This window comes from Bos indicus, chromosome 22 (assembly GCF_029378745.1).
Source record: "Bos indicus isolate NIAB-ARS_2022 breed Sahiwal x Tharparkar chromosome 22, NIAB-ARS_B.indTharparkar_mat_pri_1.0, whole genome shotgun sequence".
NCBI classification, from domain to species: domain Eukaryota; kingdom Metazoa; phylum Chordata; class Mammalia; order Artiodactyla; family Bovidae; genus Bos; species Bos indicus.
Window position 1 is genome coordinate 59,850,269 of NC_091781.1, and position 19,290 is coordinate 59,869,558.

Sequence of the window (19,290 nt, forward strand, 5' to 3'; positions counted from 1 at the left end):
GAGGGCGGGGGGTGGGGGTGAGGAGGGAAGGAGAGTGAATTTCAACAGGTGTGGGTTAGGGGGAGGACTAAAACGTCCTAAAATTGATTCTGGTCGATGGCTGTACAATTCTGAACGTGCTAAGACCACTGAGTTGTAGATTTTAAACCATGTTATTTAACCGTGTCCCAATAAACCTGTTACCTAAAATAACACAAGTGTCCACAAGTGTCCATCTTACATTTGTCTTTAATACCCATGTAGATGTATGCAGTATCAGTATATTTAAAAGTTTTACCTGCATGATATCACATCTTCCGGTATCTTTTCAGTCACAACTACATTTTAGATTAACCCATTAATAAACTTGCTGGGAAGGACTGTAGGCAGAAGGAGAAGAGGGCGGCAGAGGATGAGATGGTTGGATGGCATCACTGACTCAGTGGACACGAATACGAGCAAACTCGGGGAGACACTGAAGGACAGAGGAGCCTGGCGTGCTGCAGTCCACAGGATCGCAGCGTCGCACACGACTTAGTGACTCAAAAACAACAAAACTGCAGGAATAAAAACTTTAACGTTCAATCCTAAACTGTATCAAAGGAAAAGCTTCCCTTGATCCCATGTGGCCTGCCAGCTGCCCCATCCCGCTTCAGAACCAGACTTCTCAGGTTCCCACCTGTCAGCTTCCACTTCCTTCCACACACACACCTCTACTCAGGCTGCACTGACGCTGCTGGCCAAGGCCACCGTCAACCTCTGCCTTACCACCAATACCGAACTTCAACCCGAGACGCACATTTACGCTTTCCCAACGTTTCTAAAGGAGAAGGCAACGGCACCCCACTCCAGTACTCTTGCCTGGAAAATCCCATGGATGGAGGAGCCTGGAAGGCTGCAGTCCATGGGGTCGCTAAGAGTCGGACACAACTCAGCGACTTCACTTTCACTTTTCATTTCCATGCATTGGAAAAGGAAATGGCAACCCGCTCCAGTGTTCTTGCCTGGAGAATCCCAGGGACGGGAGAGCCTGGTGGGCTGCCGTCTATGGGGTCGGAGTCGGACACGACTGAAGTGACTCAGCAGCAGCAGTGTTTCTAAACTGGGCTGTTTCATGGTTGGTGGCATCTGGTCGTTTGACGTGCTGGCACCTTTGTCTTGGCAGCGCAGAGACCAGCGATCCCTATAACGGGGCACCTGACATGCAAGGAGACGCAGCACAGGGGCAGGCCTGTCGTCTCCGTGTTCCTGCAGCCGGCTGGGCCCCAGCTGACCTCGGCCCTCTAGAGGTTTCGTCTTGTTTCCCCCACCGCCTGCGCATGCCTACGTGCCCTACGCTGGTTCACATAAAGGACACTCAAGCTCCCAGCAGCCAGCAGCTGGTGGTCTGCCTCACCGCCTTCGAGGCGCTTCTGTTCAGGACCCGGGGTGGAGGAGGGCACTGTCCCAAGGTCCCTTGATCCCATACAGACAAGTGCTAACCAAACTCCCCAGAGACCCGCACCCACAAAGCAAACCGCTCTGTCAGCCTGATCCACACCTGCAGAAGGCCAGAGGCAGAAGCAGAGAACCTCAGAGGGAAGTGCAGGAAAGCCTGGGTTGTCACATGAAACTGAAGACACCAATATTTAGGTTTACTCGACTGACTTTATTAAAAACTAAAACCATAGAAAGAACTAATGTATAAACAACAGCGTGGGAAGGCGGCCGGCAGAAAAGACCACCACAGCAACGGGGAGGGGGTAGCCCGGCTCCAGGGACCCTCCCCCGACCCCATCCCACCCTGTCGCCACAAGCTAAGGCTGTGGGGCTGCCAGAGGGCGCCAGGCTGTGCTGGCCCACAGGCTGTCTCTACTCACGGGAGCCGAGACAAGCCCATGGGACACAGTTCAGAAAAACACTGCAAGTCCGGAAACTCAGGCCAAGAGGCCAACAACTCTGGTGAAACCCTTACGGCTTCAGTCCCCCAGCACAGCGCCCTCCTTCACCCCGGGTCCTGAACACAGGCACCTTGAAGGAGGTAAGGCAAACCTCCTGCAGGTGGGGGCCGCTGGTGGGAGGCGGGTGCTGAAAATGCAGCCCTAGAAGATGAGTCCCCAGAAGACAGAGCAGAATAAACAAACACCTGGGCCGACGCCGGCGGGGGAGCCAGAGCCCAGCCCCACCCTGGGAGTCCCATTTGGCTTTGGGTCCCGGGGCAGAGTGAAGCCTGGACGCTAGAACTGCTGCAGGATCACCTTGCGCTTCAGGTCGTGGGTGAACTTGTGCATGCGGAAGAGCTCGCTGTCGTAGAAGGCGGACAGGTTGTGGATGTTGATCTGCCGGGCCTGAGAGAGGGGGCGTCGGGTGAGCCCTGCGGACCGCGGGCTCCCAGGGCCCGTTCGCAGGGGCAGCCAGCTGGGCTCCGTCCCCATCACCAGAAGGAGCAAACAGGCCTGCGGCTGCCGGACAACCTGCAACTGGGCACTGGGCTCAGAACTGCAGCCCGATGACACCCCTGAACTCAGACAAGCTGCGAGCTGGCCTGGCCAGGCTCCTCAACGGGACGAGGGAGACACGCGCGTTCCGACCGCCCGGTCACGCTCGTACCTTGTCCACCAAGTCCTTCTCGGGAACCTCGATCGTGTCCTGCTGGGCCCCGAAGCGGTTGCGCTGATACGTCACCTGCTCGGCCACCAGCTGCTTCAGGATGAACAGCAGCAACTCATTGTTGTCCCGGCGGAACGACAGGTAGCGGGCGAATGTCTGAGAAGACAGCAGGTGAGCCTCCAGCCCGGGCTCAGGCCCCGCCTCCCTGCTCTATGCCCCGCCCATGCAGCTCAGAATCCTGCCTCCCGTGCTCCACCCACGCAGCTCAGGCCCCGCCCCCTGCCCTATGCCCCACCTCCCAACTCCACGCCCCGCCCACAGCTGAGGTCCCGCCTCCCATACTCCGTCCACACGGCACAGGCCTCACCTCCCGTGCTCCACCCACGCAGCTCAAGCCCCGCCCCCACAGAGAGGGGCCCCGCCTCCCGAGCTCCGTGGCCCATCCCCAGACGGCCGGGCCCACCTTCCGCATGCCACGCATGACGCTGAACTTCTGAGTGTCCACGAAGCTCTCGAGCATCACGCGGATGGCCATGTTCACGTCGTCCTCCATGACGTAGTCCCGCAGGTGCATGCGCGCATGGGCCTCGGCCATGCGGATCATGGACTCGATATGCCGCACGGTGATGGGGATGCTGCCCGTGGCCTGGAGGGGGGACCGCGTCAGGGCACTGTAGGGCAGCCAGGACGGGAGGAGCCGCAAAGCTGGCATGGCCAAGGGCCCGGCTGACCACTCCACAGCGGGATGCCCGCCTGAGCCAGGTACGCAGGCACTTCCACTCACACCGAAGTGCAAAGGCTCACGCCCACTATGTCCACCAGCTTGTGGCACCTACAGTGCACATGCCTGGGGGCTGCTGTGCTTTGTCTCTGTCCGACACCAGGGGCCCCAAGGTGCTATGACCGTGAGGCGACAGACTGCTCCTGTGAAGCCTGCCCTATCCCCCTGCAAAGGCCCGTACCAGTGACAGGGTGGGTGGGTTGGGGGGCAGCGGGGAGGAAGGTGGTTGTGGAACTCCGAGGGTGAGGGGGCAACCTGCCCTTACATTCTCCCTCCACCAGGAACGAACCAGAACCAGCCCCACACTGAGGCGAATGCATATGCATGTAAGTTCCATCTAAACAAACGGACTCACTGGAAAAGACCCTGCTGCTGGGAAAGACTGAAGGCAGGAGAAGGGGACGACAGAGGATGAGATGGCTGGATGGCATCACTGACTCGATGGACATGAGTTTGGGTAAACTCCAGGAGTTGGTGATGGACAGGGAACCCTTGCGTGCTGCAGTCCATGGGGTCACAGAGAGTCAGACAGGCCTGAGCGACTGCACTGACTAGTGAGCAGACTGGGAGGCCGCGTGAGCTCTGCATCTTTCGGGCCTCCCTGCCCCAGCTCTGGGCCCACTACCGCACGATGGGGCTGGGCTGCAGGGTCCTCACCATGGACTCCTTCCTCAGGTCACTGTACATCTTGGCCACCTTGTCCTGGTCCATCTGGTTGAGCTTCGGGTGGACCTTCTCCTTGGCGTAGATGATGTACTTCCTCAGGACCTCCTGAGGCAGGGGCTCCACGCCGTAGGTGTTGGGCATAGCGGGCTCCGGGGCGCCCCCCGAGCCCCCATCCTCCTTGTTGCTGGGGTGGTGTCTGACGTGGCTGCCGACCACAAAGCGGGCCAGCATCTCATCCTGAGATGGCGGAGGAGGAGCAGGGTGAGCCGGTACAAGAACATGAACCCCCTCCAATGCCCTCCAACAATGTGTCTGCCCACTGCGGACACAAAACTCCGGGCGGGGGGAGGGTGGACAGTGAGTGGGGCGCACCCCCAGGAGGGCAGAGGAGATGGGGGGGGGGCGTGGGGGTGGGTTTAAGCTACAGGGTGAAGAGAAGCAGAGGGGTGGGCTGGAGCCTGAGGCCCGGACCCTGCTGGGGTCAGCAGAGCCCGGGTCATGACACCTGGGAACGCAGGTCAGGAGGCCATGCAGGAGAGGAGGGGCAGAGACCCCGCGGGATGGCAGGCTCCCTGCTAGCGAGTAGGGAGGGGAGGGAGAGGTCAGGGGGGCATGCAGGAGAGGAGGGGCGGGGGAGACCTCGCAGGACGGCGGGCTCCCTGCTAGCGAGGAGGGGAGGCCGAGCAGAGGCAGGCCCACCCATTTCTGCACAGACAGCTGGCTTCCGACAGGGGAGCTGGGTGGCTGTGAGGGTGGAGGCCGGGCGATAGCACCAAGGCTGCAGGGCGCGTGCCAAAGGAGGGGCTGGGGTGGGGCCAGAGCAGTGAGAAGCAAGTGGACTCGGGAGGCAGTGGCAGAACGTGGCCACGCTGGGGGATGGGGCAGCCAAGGAGAGAAATCGAGGACCTCTGGACTCAGAACAAGCGTGGAGAGCACACGACTGTTGAGCAGCCCTTCCAAGCCCACCACCCCACCACCCCGGGACCCACGTGAGGCCCCCAAGCTCGGTGCACAGCTGCGTACCTGCACAGGGTCCACTGTGTCCCTGACCACACACAGGACGTCAAAGCGGGAGATGATGGGCTCAGTGAGGTCCACGTTCTCCGAGAAGGTGAGTGAGGGGTCGTAGCGGCCGCCTGGGACAGAGAGGCGGTTGCTGTCAGGGCTCCTGCTCCCAGGGCCCTCTTCTCCTTGACCAAACGTGGGTTTCCAACCCGTGTGGCTACAGTGGCGGGAGGGGAGTCGACGGACACAGCATCTGCCCAGGCCGTCTACAAGGGTCCACGGCGCTCCAGCCACATGCCGGCTGAGACTGGTGCCAGCCCTGCCCGATGGGACACGCCAGGTGCTCCTCCCGGCCACCGAGTACGCGGCTCCATGAGGGCTGGGGCGTCTCGGCCTTCCACCCTGCCCCCACACGCAGCGCAGGGGAGAGGCACGCCTTCTGCGGCTGGGTCCCTGGGTCCAGGCCCCCCAGCGTCGCGCTCCCACCTATGGGGTTGGCCGCAGCGATGACGGTGCAGCGGGCCTGGAGGGAGGTGACGATGCCCGCCTTGGAGATGGAGATGCTCTGCTGCTCCATGGCCTCGTGGATGCTGGTCCTGTCCTGGTCGTTCATCTGCGTGGAGGGCCAACGGGGCTCGTGACGCGCCCGCTCACTCAGCTGAGGCCCCGGGCTCCCCACCCAGGCCCGCACACACCTCCGCGGCCCAGGGCCCCACCTTGTCAAATTCGTCAATTAGGCACACTCCTCGGTCAGCCAGCACCAGGGCGCCAGCCTCCAGGGTCCACTCCCGGCTGACTGGGTGGCGCTGGACATACGCTGTGAGACCCACAGCCGAGGCGCCCTGGCCGGTGGTGAAGATGGCCCGACTCGACACCTTCTCCACGTACTTGAGGAACTGCGACTTGGCCGTGCCGGGGTCCCCACACAGCAACACGTTGATGTCTCCTCGCACCTTGTGCTTGCCGCCTGCAGAGGGGACAAGCTCAGGATGACCCCCCAGCCCAGCACCACCACCATGAGCTTCTTCCGGGACAGAGGTGGGACACCCAGGACGCCTTTCCCCTCTGAGCACAGAATCCAGAGGAGCGGGGGCCCCGGGATAGGGGGTGGGCGCCAAGATGCTCTTTGTGACTTGAACCTCGGAGGCTGTGCGCGAGCTCTCCCGCCAGGAGGACAGCTGGACGCAGCCCGTGCAGACCAGGACACGGTCACTTGGGAGGAGCCCATGCTGGGTGCGCCCACGGAGGCCAAGGCTGGACGGCCCCTCGCAGGCAGGCAGCAGCACGCGTGTAAGGAGCACCACGCTTAAGGTGCCGTGCTGTTTTCCATGTCAGCCCGTGTGCCCTCCGCATGAATGACTGCACGGGTCTGCCCCGCACCGCCCACCCCCGACCCGTGACCTACAGCAGGGCCCACGCCGAGGCAAGGCGGCCCGAGGGGCCTCGTTGGTCGAGAAGGGGACAGGACAGACACACGTTCACATCTCCCCACGGGACGGCCCACCCCTGCTCACCGGGGTTCTTGGGCTCCCCTCCGAACAAGGCCAGCGCCAGGCCTCGCTTGATGTCCTCGTGCCCGTAGATGGAAGGAGCAATGCTGGCAAAGATCTGGGGGTGAGGGGAGACGGGAACAGTCACCCGTGTGCTCCGGCCCCGCACTGGTGCCCCTACCTGCTGACGCGGAGCCTCCTTCCGAGTCACAGAACCAGAGGGCTTCCCTGGGTGTGCTCGGAGCCTCCTTCCGAGTCACAGAACCAGAGGGCTTCGCTGGGTGTGCGTGTGTGTGTGTGTTAACAGGGAGAAAGGCTCTCTCAAAATCCACGTGAGCCTGAATATACAACCAGACGTCAGACACGTCTTCTTGGTAGAAATGACCCCCTCCCTCCTGGGTCTCCCGCCCCACCCCGTGAGGGGCCCCTATAGACCCACAGCATCCACGAACCCAACGCAGCTCAGACCAGGCGGCTGTCTAGCACCCACTTCAGGGAAGGGACCCTCGAGTGCCCTGAAGCGGGGCGCCCGAGCCCTGGACCAGGGTGTGGGCCGGCGGTCCGTCCCGTGCGCGGGTGACTGGCGCACCCTCCTGGGAATGGGGCCCGGCCCTGCCCGAGTGCCTCCCGCCTGGCTGCACGTGGTCAGTCTGGAGGCGACGCCCGTCTTCACAGCACGGCCCCGCTGCTAGTTCTGTCCTCGCCCCTAAAACCTACTGAGAAACCTGGCCCGGGGAGCGGCAGCCCTGCATGCAGTGGGGACGGGGTCCAGGGCAGTGCCCTGGGGGCCTGTGTCTCCCTGAGGCCACCCCACCAAGAGGGGAACCACACTTCCCACGGGTGCCTTGGGGGAAGCGCTGACGCAAAGTCCAGGCAGGAACTGTGTAGAAAAGGACCGTGAGGATGCACCCAGATGACTGGCCATGGCCGCCGGCCAGGAGCCGACGTGAACGAGGTCACTGGCAAGACATGGACACAGGGCGCCAAGGGGCGCTGCCCGAGGGGCCAAACCCCAGCGATGTAGGGTCCACGGCTGCGCTGACCCTGAAGCTCGGGTGAGGGGAACACTCTTTACTCTGAAATCTGGTGAATAAAAGGAAACGAGCACCACTTCGCTTTTCCGCCAGGAGGCCCCCAGGCAGTCAGGTAGTTGACGAAGAAAAGCTTCTCCGAGCACAGGACGCCAGCAGGGAAAGGGCGGAGCCGAGCTAGAGGCCAGGCCTCCCGCAGCCCCCGTGAAGGTCCCACACAGCGAAAGTGCGTCTGGGCTGCTCACAGCAGAGACGAGTGGGCACCACCTGCCCCGGGAGGTCCACCTCGGCCCCCCTACCCAAGAAACACCTGCCCCGTCTGACCAAGCCTCCGAACGATTTACAGAAGCAGGCGATAGGAACGTGCTCATGCAGGACAAGGGTGGCAGCGTCCGGGCTGCAGAAGCGCGGAGGACAGACGACCCGGGCCTCCCACAGAAAACCGCAGCAAGAGACGGGCTGGAGGGGCACCTCAGGGCAGGGCAGGAGACACTCGACCGTGCCCACGTGAGGACCACGGGCTGGAGGGGCACCTCAGGGCAGGGCAGGAGACACTCGACCGTGCCCACGTGTGGACCACGGGCTGGAGGGGCACCTCAGGGCAGGAGATGCTCGACCATCCCCACACGTGGGCCGACCGTACCAGGACGCCGACTGCAGGAAGCTCTTCAGAGGAAGATCCCCAGGGAACCGCGGTGCCCATCGAGTGCCGACACTCAAGACCAGCTAGGTGATTTTAGTGTGATAGCGGCGGCAGGCCCAGGCTCAGGGAAAAGACAGCCTCTTACAGACTCACTGACCAAGGTGCTGGTGCCATGCCAGATCTGAATCCGTGGCCCCAGGAGGCACCGCACGGAGCAGACCAGTCCCGACCTCAAGGAGCTGACACGCCAGCATAGGGCCCCGGGGGTCCTCACACCACCACACCCGACTCAAGACCTGAGCTGCGTCCCAACAGACACTCCCACAGAGGGGGCAGAGGGCGGACCCTGGGAGCAGGGCTGGAAGCCAGCCGGCCCGGTGAGACCCCTGCCTGCCCCATGTGAGCCCCGTGACATGGGCACCTCACGCAACCCCCAACATCATCAGTAACACGACACAGCCCACCCTCTGCAAACTGCTCACTCCTGAGCACTCAGTGAGCCTCCTACTAGGCCCCCAGCTCTGTTGGGAGACAGTCACCCTGGGCTGCTCGTCCGCCCACACGTCCGTCCTAAGGGGTCAGGACTGCCGGCCAGGACCCTCGCCCAGATCACGGCCCGGTGCTGTCTGGGCACCAGGCACATGGCAGGATGAGGTGATGTCTCCCACGGGACCGAGGGCAGCAGCCCACTTCCCAGTGCCATGCCTGCAGGCTCCCCGGGGCCTGCCCAGACCTGAAGGGGAGACACCCACTTCCCTGGGGTTAGTCCACTTACCCTCTCGACCTCTGTGTCACGGGAGGAATGAGCCACCTGCCACTGAGCACAGGGTGGGACGACCCCGGACTCCTCTGCTCCCACCGAACCCTGCGGGCCCTGCCTGCCGCCCACCATGCAGACGGCGCCCTTGCCGTCTAAGCTCATCCTCCCGCCCCCCAAGCAGTCCTCGCACCCCGTCCGCCTGCCAGACGGAGAGGTGGCGGCTGCAGCCACCCCATGCGCCCACAGACTGACCTTTTAGACGGTTCCAGGGCTGGGCATGACCCCGCCCCGGCCCCAGTTGGGCTCCTCACCCCACCACATGAAGCACGGTGCTGGAACTCAACCCCGAGTCCAGCTTCCGGCTCTGCGTCCCCATCCATCTCCAGGGTCTCCGATCAGGCAGGAGCCCCCTCTCTCAGCAGCCTCACCCATCAGTGGCCGAGCTCACGAAACCCAGCACGGGCAGATGGTGGGACTCAGATGGGAGGAACCACCGCGGCAGGTGGCGAGATAGGGTAGAACCAGCTCAGGGCAACAGCCACGGAGCACGCCAGCAGTACGGAGCGCCTGGCTGAAACTGTCCACACCTGGGCACCCAGGTTTCTAGGTGAAACCTCCCAATCCCAAGGAGCCACTCACCCAAATGTTAGAGAGAGAGCCACGCAGCAAGACCCGGCAGCAGCCCACGGCGTTGGCCCCGCCCCCGCCCCGGCCGCCTGCAAACTCCGGCCCGAGTGGCTCAGAGCCCGACTGCTTCTGGACCTGCCTATAATCGCTTCAGCGTGTCTCTAGAATTGCAGTCATCCCCAGTGGCTGGTGAGAATGCCCGCCCTGCCAGCAGGCTCGACACGAGGCCGGCGCTGACCAAGCGTGGGGCTCAGACAGGCAGACACCGCCCGAGGCCTTGCTCTGTGAGCATCACGGGCAAGAGGCAGGCAGGACCGAGTTCCCGCTCAACTCTTCCCGGAAACGTCAGCGGCCAGCCCAGACGGATGGACGCACGAGGGAGCAGCCTCCTGGGCTCGGCGGTGCCGGGCACTTATAGGAGCCCAGGCATTAGGCACCCTCAGTGCCACCCTGTTCAGAATCCAGCTGCCTAGCTCTGCAGACCAGCAGAGCAGGAGGTGAGGGGCGGGAGGTGTTACTGGGACCCAGTAAAGGAGGAGTCCCATGAGGGCGATGACCAGATCCAACTCCCCTCTGGAGGCCCAGGCGTGGCCCCGGAGCGTATCCCCTGACCCAGAACGTCGGCAGACCCATGAGTCCTATATCCCCCAGGGGGCCCCAATCTTGGCAGATGGATAACGGGGCCGGTTGGGTGCAGGGCCCTGCACTGCGGGCAGAGAGCAGTCCGGGAGACAGCGGGGAGTGCGGAAACAGGTGGACAGCAAGTGGGAGGCAAGGGGAGGGGGACCCGAGGGGCCAAGCGCAGACCCGGCAGGACTCAAGGACAGGAACCACGCGCCCTGCGGCTGAGCCTGCAACCACATGGGACTGTCCACAAGGGTGCTCACACGCGGATCCTCAGCGGGGTGGTGGGCACTTCTCAGCCCTGCACTGCTTAAAAACCACCTGTATCTTCACCTCTAGACAGTAAACCCCTCTCTCAGCCTCCGCAAACACGCCTGCCGTTCAAGGGCAAACGACAACCCGCACTGAGGAGCGCTCTTCCAGGAGGCAGACCACAGGGAGGCGGGTGACACCGGGGACGACCCCCCTGCCGAGTTCTTCCTGCTCCCGCGTTTCCGGTCCAGCCCGAGCACTCCCCTGTCCTCTGGATGCAACACAGGCTCCGAGAGGCTGCCTGTCGCTCTTCCCTGAGAGCGCAGCCCGCATCGAGGCACGTGGACTCGGTGGATACGAGAATCAAACCGAGGGCCCAGCTTCCAAGACCCAGAACCAAGACGGAGGCTTGCGGTGGCCAGGGTGCAACCCCAGGCACCCAGGCTCTGTGGCAGCGCCCCCCCTCCACCTGCCTTCTCCCCGATCTGCTGGTCCTTGGAGAGGCTGGTGATCATCTTCACGTCCTCGTCGGTCAGCTCGCCCACGGCCACCTTGTTGTCCTTCTTGGCCACGTGGTTGGCAAGGATGACGGTGGCAAAGACCGGGAAGCCGTTGGCGGTGTTGAGAGCCCCATCGTAGTTGTTGTGGTAGATGCCGGTCAGCTCCTGGGGGAGGCCGAGAGGTCAGGGGGCCAAACCGGGGTTGGCCCCACCCTGCCCCTCCCCAGGGCCCCCGGTCCGAGGGAGCTGAACTCAGCAGAAGTGTGGCACCCGGCTGCTGCACCCCAACAGAAGCTCCGCCCAGCAAGAGAGCTGCCCGCTGCCCGGCCACAGCACCCACACCAGCTCCCTTGGCCCCGGGCACTCACAATCTCGTCGCCTGGCTTGCAGCTGTCCACCAGGTCCGCGAGGAGGATGGCGTCCTTGGAGCGGGGCAGCCGGCCCGCTGCCACTTTGCCGGGACTCTCCTGGATCCGGATGCGCTGGTAGTTCTGGTAGATGGTCTGCACGGGACAGACACGGTCTCAGGGGCCGTCCTGCCCGGGGGCGGAGGCCGCGGTCTGAGCACCGGCTCTTGTCACCTGACTGGACCGCGGCCCCGGGCGGGGAGTGCAGCTTGTTACTCTCACTGGTGATGAGGAGACACAGGACCAGAGAGGGCAGGGAGCCACGGGCACCGGCACCCCACCCCACCTCTGCTCCAGCCGCCCACCCTGTTGACTCCTCCCTCTGCAGACGCAGAGCCTGCTCTGGGCCCTGCAGCTCACCCCGCGTGTGCACCTGCGGGAGCCGGGCTGCTCTGTGGCCTGAGCTGAGTGACGCTGGCGGAAGAGGCTCCCCGTGTGCACCATGGGGTGGGGCGTGAACTCTGCAGGTCCAGCCAGGGGAAGTCAGGTCACAAGAAAACCATCAAACCAGCACCCAGGAAGCGAGTTACACCAGCGGTGGGTCTGCTCTCAAAGTCACGGGGCAGCACTGTGCATGCCATCTAACAGCCCCGTCTCCCTATTGTCCAGAAGAGCTATGTGACGGCGGCTAAATGCACACGCTCTGGGTCAAAAGGCCTGAGTTCTAACCCTCTGGGCCACCTCCTAGCCGGACAACCTGCTGTTACTTCATCGGACAAATAGGACCGACGACAGCACCTGCCCCCACGGGGCGATGAAGACCCAGTAACGCACACCCGCCCTGGGCACCGAACAGGCCCCCTGGAAACTCCAGTGTGAGGACCACTCCTCCTCGAGTTCCTGTCCCTGCACGCAGAGCCTACACCTCTGCTCCTGGGCAGGAGGCGTCCAGAGCAATATGTGTGACAGGGTAAGCATAAAGGGAGGGGGACCAGCGAGATGGGGGCGGGGGTGGGGGGCTCTGGGCAAAGGCAGGGGCTCACGTGGAGCCCTGCCCTGCAGCCATCCTCCCCAGGTCAAGGCGTACTCAGCTTTGAACAGGTCAGACTCTGGCGGTGGGCTGCCAGGCACTCCCTGGCAAGGCAGCTCCAACTGGGGCGCTTCTCAGATTTGTGAAGCAGTGGGGGGTCAGCCTGACACAGCAGCAGATGCTGGAGAGATGTGCACCCCACACAGGGGTTGTGATGGCCCCCCAACATAGACAAAGCCGAGCATTATGTGTCCAGGTGCTTAAGGCCCAGAGCCTTCGAGCAGGGCCTCCTGCAGACAGCATAGCAGTGTCTCCCTGCAGGGTAATTGTGACCCTGTGCGAGGCCAGACATGTCCCAGGGAGTCAGGACAGGCCCAGGCCTTGCTGTGGGCAGGGCTCTGGGGCAGCAGGGGCAGTTCTCCAGATCTTCCCATTTGCGAGAGAACGGTAAATGCTGATGTTTCAGACGAAGCATCTGAACCACCTCGAGGGCTGGCTGGCACTCACCTCCTCCATGTTGACCTCAAAGGGGCCGGCTGACTGGCACTCGGGGCAGGAGCCCGGCTTCACCTCCTGGTTCTGGGACTGGCAGAAGGGCCCCAGCACGAACCCGCACTTGTTGCAGTTGTACTTGACCATGCTGAGCTGGGGCAGGACGCCTGTGCAGCTGGTCACCACGCCGCTCGTGCGGATCAGCTGGTTCAGGTGCAGCTGCCTGCGGGGGCCGGGGCGGGACGTCGCGTCAGGGCAGGGCGGGGCGTCAGGGCGCTGCGGGGCGGGGCGTCAGGGTCAGGGCGCTGCGCGGAGGGGCGTCAGAGGGCCCACCTTGCAGACCCGGGGGGGAGTGGGGGGTGCTCACCGGAGCGAGCGCAGCTCCTCCACCAGTGGCAGGTGGGAGATGCGGACGTGGATACGGCTGGCAATGCGGTCGTACTTGGGGTACATGGCCAGTACCACCTCCAGGGCCGCCTCGTCGAAGATCTGCAGCAGCTCGGCGGGCGCCTCAGGCAGGAAGTAGGCCAGCACGTGCTCCCGGGCCGCCAGGTCCTCGTAGTTCACCACCAGGCTCTCACGGTTCTCTGGGGGGCGGGGCGGGGCGGGCAGGCTGAGCAGGAGGGGCGGGGGAGACCGCTCTGCAGGCAGAGCCCTGACTCCCGCCCCGTCCCCAGCACGTCCATCCATCCGTCCGTCCGTCCGCAGGGCGGGCTTACCTTTGCACATGTCGCTGATGCGCTCCTTGAAGACGTTGTGCCCACGGCCATCCACGTGGGTGCGCAGGAAGTTCTTGAAGCGGTGGTGGATCTCCAGCCGCGGGCCGGCCATGCTCACCCACTCACGCACCGAGTGGCCCTTGAGGTCCTCCAGGTTCTCCACGCTCTCGATCATGTCCTCCTCCTCACCGTCCTCCGTGGCCCGCTCCACCTGCCGCCGCTTCCGGCTGGGGCGCTCCTCCTCCTCGTCGTCGCTGTCTGTGAGCCGGAAGGCACTCAGGGCCTGCTCCGCGCCCCCCCACCTTCCCCCTTCCCGCCCCAGGCTCCCCGAGAACCCACCGTACAGGAGCCCGCGGCGCATGCGGCCCAGGCCGCGGCCCGCCTCCCGGTCGCGCTGCCGCATGACCCGCTCAGCTGCCTCCCTCTGACTGGCCGTCAGCTCCTCCACGTCCTCGTCGTCCAGGGCCAGGCCCTCGGCCTCATAGACGTCCAGCTCCGGGATGGCGCGGTAGTCCCTGCAGGGCCCGGACAGGTGGTGTCGGCGCCCAAACCCCCAACAACAGCACCAGGATCTGGGCCCCAGGGCTCCGGAGGCCCACGAGGGTCCCCAGGGACCCCCCCGTCTCTCACACACACACACACACACACACAGACACACACACGATGGGGTGCAGCCTTCAAAGACAGAGATGCTGAGGACACTGTGCTCGGGGAGACGTCCTGCAGAAGTCGGTCTGGGAACCGGCTGGAGGTGGTCACACCACACAAGTGACCTGATGTCCCCGACCTCACCCTCAGTGCCAGAAACAGGAAAGCTTACATCATGTGCATCTTCCACATGAAAAGGGGAGCTCTGAGCACCCAAAGGAAAAGGAATCGGAGGACCCACCAAACCTCCTGCCGGAAGGGCCTCCAGAGCACCAACCCAGCTCCCCTCCGGCAGGAGGGGAGTTCCCCTCCGGCATGGCCTCTGGCAGCCTCACCTAGAACCCTGGACCCTGGCAGGCCCACCCACACCAGCCCAACTAGCCTGTCCCAAACACATCTGCAGCTCAACCCTCCCAGCCACGAGAGACCTTCCACCTGACCACCTCTCAGATACTGGATGGAGCAATGTCCACCCTCAGAACTAACGCAGCTGCCCTCCCTGGCATTCTGGGAGACATACATACCCTCCATCAGAAAGAGGAGAAAACCCAGCTCAAGGCTCAGGGGATTCCTGCCACCAGTCACTCAACATGGCTGGGTGTCACAGTCGATCCATGGCAGGGGCCCCGCTGGCTCCGACTCCACGCTGGCCCTCTGCAGTCCTCCCAATTCTCCTTCCCTCGGGGGAGGTGGTGATGGGGGAACAGCCTTTCTTAACTTTTTTTTGTGCCATAAACTCTGTCAAGCCACAGTCTCAAAACACATAATCCCATAATGCTGATGCCAGAAACAAAACCCAGAGCCAGCTTCATTTCTGGGCCGAGAGTTCCAGAATCTGAAGTGTCCTCCGGGAAAAGGTACCTGTCTGTCTGATGCTTGCTCCTTTGAAGGAAAGCTATGACAAACTTAGCATATGAAAAAGCAGAAACGTTACTTTGCTGACAAAGGTCCGTCAAGTCAAAGCTACAGTTTTTCCACTAGTCATGTACGGATATGAGAGTTAGACCATAAAGAAGGCTGAGCACTGAAGAATTGATGCTTTTGAACTGTGTTGGAGAAGACCCTTGAGAGTCCCTTCAACTGCAAGGAGATCCAACCAGTCAATCTTAAAGGAAATCAACACTGAATATTCATTGAAAGGACTGATGTTGAAACTCCAATACTCTGGTCACCTGATGCAAAGAGCAGACTCATTAGAAAAGACCCTGATGCTGGGAAATATAGAAGGCAGGAGGACAAGGGGACAACAGAGGATGAGATGGTTGGATGGCATCACCGACTCAGCAGACATGAGTCTGAGCAAACTCCGAGAGATAGTGAAGAACAGGGAAGCCTGATGTGCTTCAGTCCATGGGGTCGAGAAGAGTCAGACACGGCTGAGCGACTGAAGGATGACAACAACTGACTTGTTAAGGATTTCATGTTATGTGAGATGCCACCAGTGAAATTCTAATTGGTCTGCATAAAAAATTTTGATAAATTCGATCTCAGCAAAATTTACAATTAATTATGCATCTCAAACAAAACCATTTTTTAAAACTTAAAAAGCCACAGGTTGAGAAAGTAGTTACAAATCACATACCTGATAAAAGCCTCGTATCTAGAATAAGTTTTTTAAAACTCTTACAACTCAGTAATAAGAAATCAAGCAAACCAATTAAATGATGGGCAAAGACCCGAAGACCCATTTTCCAAAGATACACTGATGGCCAACACGCACATGAACAAATACTCAACATCACTGATCATCGGAGAAAAGGAAATCAAGACCACAGTAAGATACCACATCATGACATTAAGGTGCCTATTAACAAAACCCAGAAAACATCAGGTGTGGGCGAGAATGTGCAAAAATTAACCGGCATACGCCACCTGTGGTAAGGTAAAATGATGCAACTGCTTTGGAAAACAGTTTGGGGGTTCCTCAAAAAATTAACACTAGAATTATCACAGGACCCAACCATGCCATTTTTAGGACCTGGAATTCCATTTCAAGAGAATTCAAACACACATTCACATAAAAATCTCACAGCAACACTATTAAGACTTTCAAAGAACCCAAGTGTCTTCCAAACTATGAATGGGTAAATAAAATGCGGCCTGTCCATAAAGTAGAATATTACTCAGCCAGGAAAAGGACGGACATGCTGACGCGTGATCCAACAGATGGATGTGGACACCACGGGGCACGCGCACCACAGACCCTACAGGTAAGAGACGGTCAGACGGCCGACCACAGGAACAGGGGCGGGCTACAGCTGCCCTGCAGCGGGGAGAGGGGATGGGTGTGCTGGACTGGGTACAAGCGAACTTCCTGGGATGGCAGAGAAGCGGGACTGTGCTGACGTCCGCACAGCTCAGGAAGTCTACTCAGAAGCACTGAACTGTATTCTTGTAAGACGTAGCTTGTATATCATAGAAACCATACCTTGAGGACACTGCGTTTTAAAAAGCTACAAAACACAAAACCTAACTGGGCCCAACCGGTCCTCTAACCTCTATCAGAGCCCTGGCACGGGAAGGGCAGGGCAGCAGAGAGCGGTGGGCAGAGGCAGCGCAGTCAGGGAGGGGCGCCCTGCCCGCACAGCCCCACAGAGCCTGGAAGGAAGCTGCTCCGGGCCCATCTGTCAGGACTCTGCGGCAACAGTGCATAGTCCGCAGTGCCCCAGAAAGTCCGTGCGACATTCCTGCAGGGCTCGCCCCACTGACTGTGGGGTGGCCTGACACACAAAGGCTGGCACCCCTGAGTCAGAGCCACAGGGCCCCAGAGCAGAATGTCCGTGTGGCTCTGGGGGTTCAGACAATTCTGGGGCAAATGTACAGACTGGGTCCTGGCTGTGAACACGGTTAGACAGTAGTGGGGCCCAGCCTGGCTCACTCAGAGCTCTACTCCGCGGTCATAGCATTAAGCCTCCGTGACCGTGAGTACGTTTGCACGTTTATTACTAAGGGTGAACACAGAGTCTGGTATAGATTAGGCACCGTAACTGTTTGCTGAGCTGAATCTAAACCTTGATTAATCAGACCCACCCCCACCCCCAGTTTGTCTGAAGTTGCAGAGAAACTTGGCTGCCTGCTTCTTGACCTTCCCAGTTGGGATCCCCAACGTGGCCCCAGATTAGAGACACCCCCCCACCGGGGTGCACATCTCATGGAGCTGGGGCTTCCCCCGGCCTTAGGTAGGGTCTGGTGTCAGCTAGACACAGCAAGTTACAAGGATGTACGCTGTGGCTCCACAGACCTGTCTCCCCCCGGACACTGGACCAAAACGTGAACAAAGGCAAGGAGGCTCCGATGTATCTGCTTCTCCAGGACCCCAAACAAGGGGGGCCAGACACCGAAGGGACTCCCCGTGTAAACCGTGGAGCGAGGGGCCTGGAACTGCATACCTCTCCATGCCATCTCCAATAAGCTCCTCTCCGTCCTCCTCCTCCTCCAGGGGCCCCTCGGTGCCCAGCAGTCCCTCCGACTCATCCTCAAAGGGAGGAAGGTCCCGGCCAGGGCTGGAGGTCAGGGCATCCGTGCGCCGGGAGCTGCTCCGCCCGGGGCTGGAGGTGAGGGGCTCGTTGGCGCGCCGCCGCGGGCCCGGGCTGGACGCCAGCGTGAAGGACTCGGAGGATTCCTGCGAGAGGAGACAGGCTTGGAGCGGGCGAGGGCCGACTGCGCTCCCCGGCACGTCACCCCCGACTCGGGGCGTCTGCCTGTCCCCCCGCACCGCGGACCCCGCCGGCCTGCGCCTCTGCACCTACTGCCGTCCCCTGGGCCGGCTGACCGCCCGCTCCGGCCCCTGGCCCGGCTTCCCACCCATCTGGACCCCTCGGGGGGAGCTCCCAGGGGAGGCGGGACGCGAGGGCGGCCGCCCCCGAAGGGGTCCGGCACTTGGGCCGGAGGCGCGGTTGCTGACGAAGACCAGCCGGGGGAAGGGGGCCCGAAGGCGCCGGCCGGGCCGAGGTGCCCGGGAGCCGACGGGGTGGGGGACCGCCGGCCCGGCAGGCCCGCCCGACCAGAGCGCAGAGTCGGGCCCCGGGGCCCCGGGCCCCGCGCCGCGCTCACCGCCATCTCCGCGCCGCGCTCCTCTCCTGCTCCGCCCGCCGCGACCAGTTTTCGCGCCAAAAGCGGCCCACGTGACCGCGCGAGCCCGGGAAGCGGCTGACGCGACACGACGTCACGACGTCGGCGACCGCGTTCTTTCCGGCCGGCGCTCGGGGAGCGGGCCGAGGGCGTGGCCCCGCCCGGCCCCGCCCAGGCCGCCCGAGGCTCACGACGTCGACTACCGAGTTCTTCCAGCTGTCGCTCTGCGGGGCGGCCCGACGCCCCGCCCAGGCCGCCCGAAGCCCGCCCAGCACGCCCCGAGGCCCCGCCCAGCCTGCCCGAGGCCCCGCCCAGCCCGCGCTCGACGCTGCGGGACCCGTTGAGACGCTGCAACCCGCGGAGGCATTGAGGACCAACCTCCCGTGCCAGCTGTGCGGCTTGGTCACTCTGGGGCCATTTGACAGACGAGGCAACGGAGGCTCAGGGCTCTGTCTTACTGTATTATGTCAACTGCTCCGAAAGTTCAGGCTGAACGCTTCAAGCGCCGAAAAGGCAAGGGTGCTAGGAGGCTACGAGGTTGGGGTGCCCTCTGGAGGCAGACGAGATGCAAGGGGGCGTTCCAGGTAGCAAGAGCCTCCCGCGCAGAGACGTGGAGAGCGGGGCGCCCTGGCATCTGCAAGCACTTCCCTAGCTCCAGGTAGACCGCTTGTGATGTCCTGGAAGGGACAAGACGACGACGTTGGAGACTCCAGCTCACGAAAGGCAACCAAGTCTTTCTAGAGAACTGGAACTTCCTGCGGACGGTCAACAGCCCCCTGGGTTCTAGGAGAATCCTTTAGGCTGCCAGGGATGCAGGAGGATGGAGGCAAGTTAAAAAAGTTACAGTCAGTTCCGAATCTGCGGACTCAACCAACTGGGTGGTTAGAAGAAAAAAAAAAAGACAATTCCAAAAATCAAAGCTTGGTTTTGATGTATACCACTTAACTATTTATATGGTTTTTACAGAGTATTTATACCTATTTGCATAGAATTTACATTGTATTAGATATTGCTCAGTTCAGTTCAGTCGCTCAGT

General features: G+C 61.9%; 1 protein-coding gene across 1 annotated transcript; it reads right to left on the reverse strand.

The window, feature by feature from the left end:
- Positions 1-1,606: 1,606 nt before the first annotated feature.
- Positions 1,607-18,511, reverse strand: MCM2 (minichromosome maintenance complex component 2). The gene is made up of 16 exons (XM_070777035.1): positions 18,237-18,511; positions 17,573-17,805; positions 13,875-14,050; positions 13,536-13,793; positions 13,184-13,403; positions 12,832-13,039; positions 11,316-11,450; positions 10,921-11,112; positions 6,535-6,628; positions 5,737-5,987; positions 5,507-5,633; positions 5,039-5,151; positions 4,007-4,252; positions 3,032-3,214; positions 2,569-2,724; positions 1,607-2,306 (listed from the first exon to the last, which is right to left on the reverse strand). Exons 1-16 carry the CDS (start codon positions 18,240-18,242, stop codon positions 2,196-2,198), a joined length of 2,709 nt encoding a protein of 902 aa, XP_070633136.1. The 5' UTR covers positions 18,243-18,511; the 3' UTR covers positions 1,607-2,195.
- Positions 18,512-19,290: the final 779 nt, after the last annotated feature.

What these genes read in the sequence shown, in the direction of transcription:
- MCM2 (XM_070777035.1), bottom strand. An exon ending in AGGGGAGCCCAAGAACCCCG is followed by an intron (nt 5,988 to 6,534) that starts GTGAGCAGGGGT and finishes TCCCCTCTGCAG; the next exon opens with GCGGCAAGCACAAGGTGCGA. An exon ending in ACACAGTGGACCCTGTGCAG is followed by an intron (nt 4,253 to 5,038) that starts GTACGCAGCTGT and finishes CCGCCATCTCAG; the next exon opens with GATGAGATGCTGGCCCGCTT.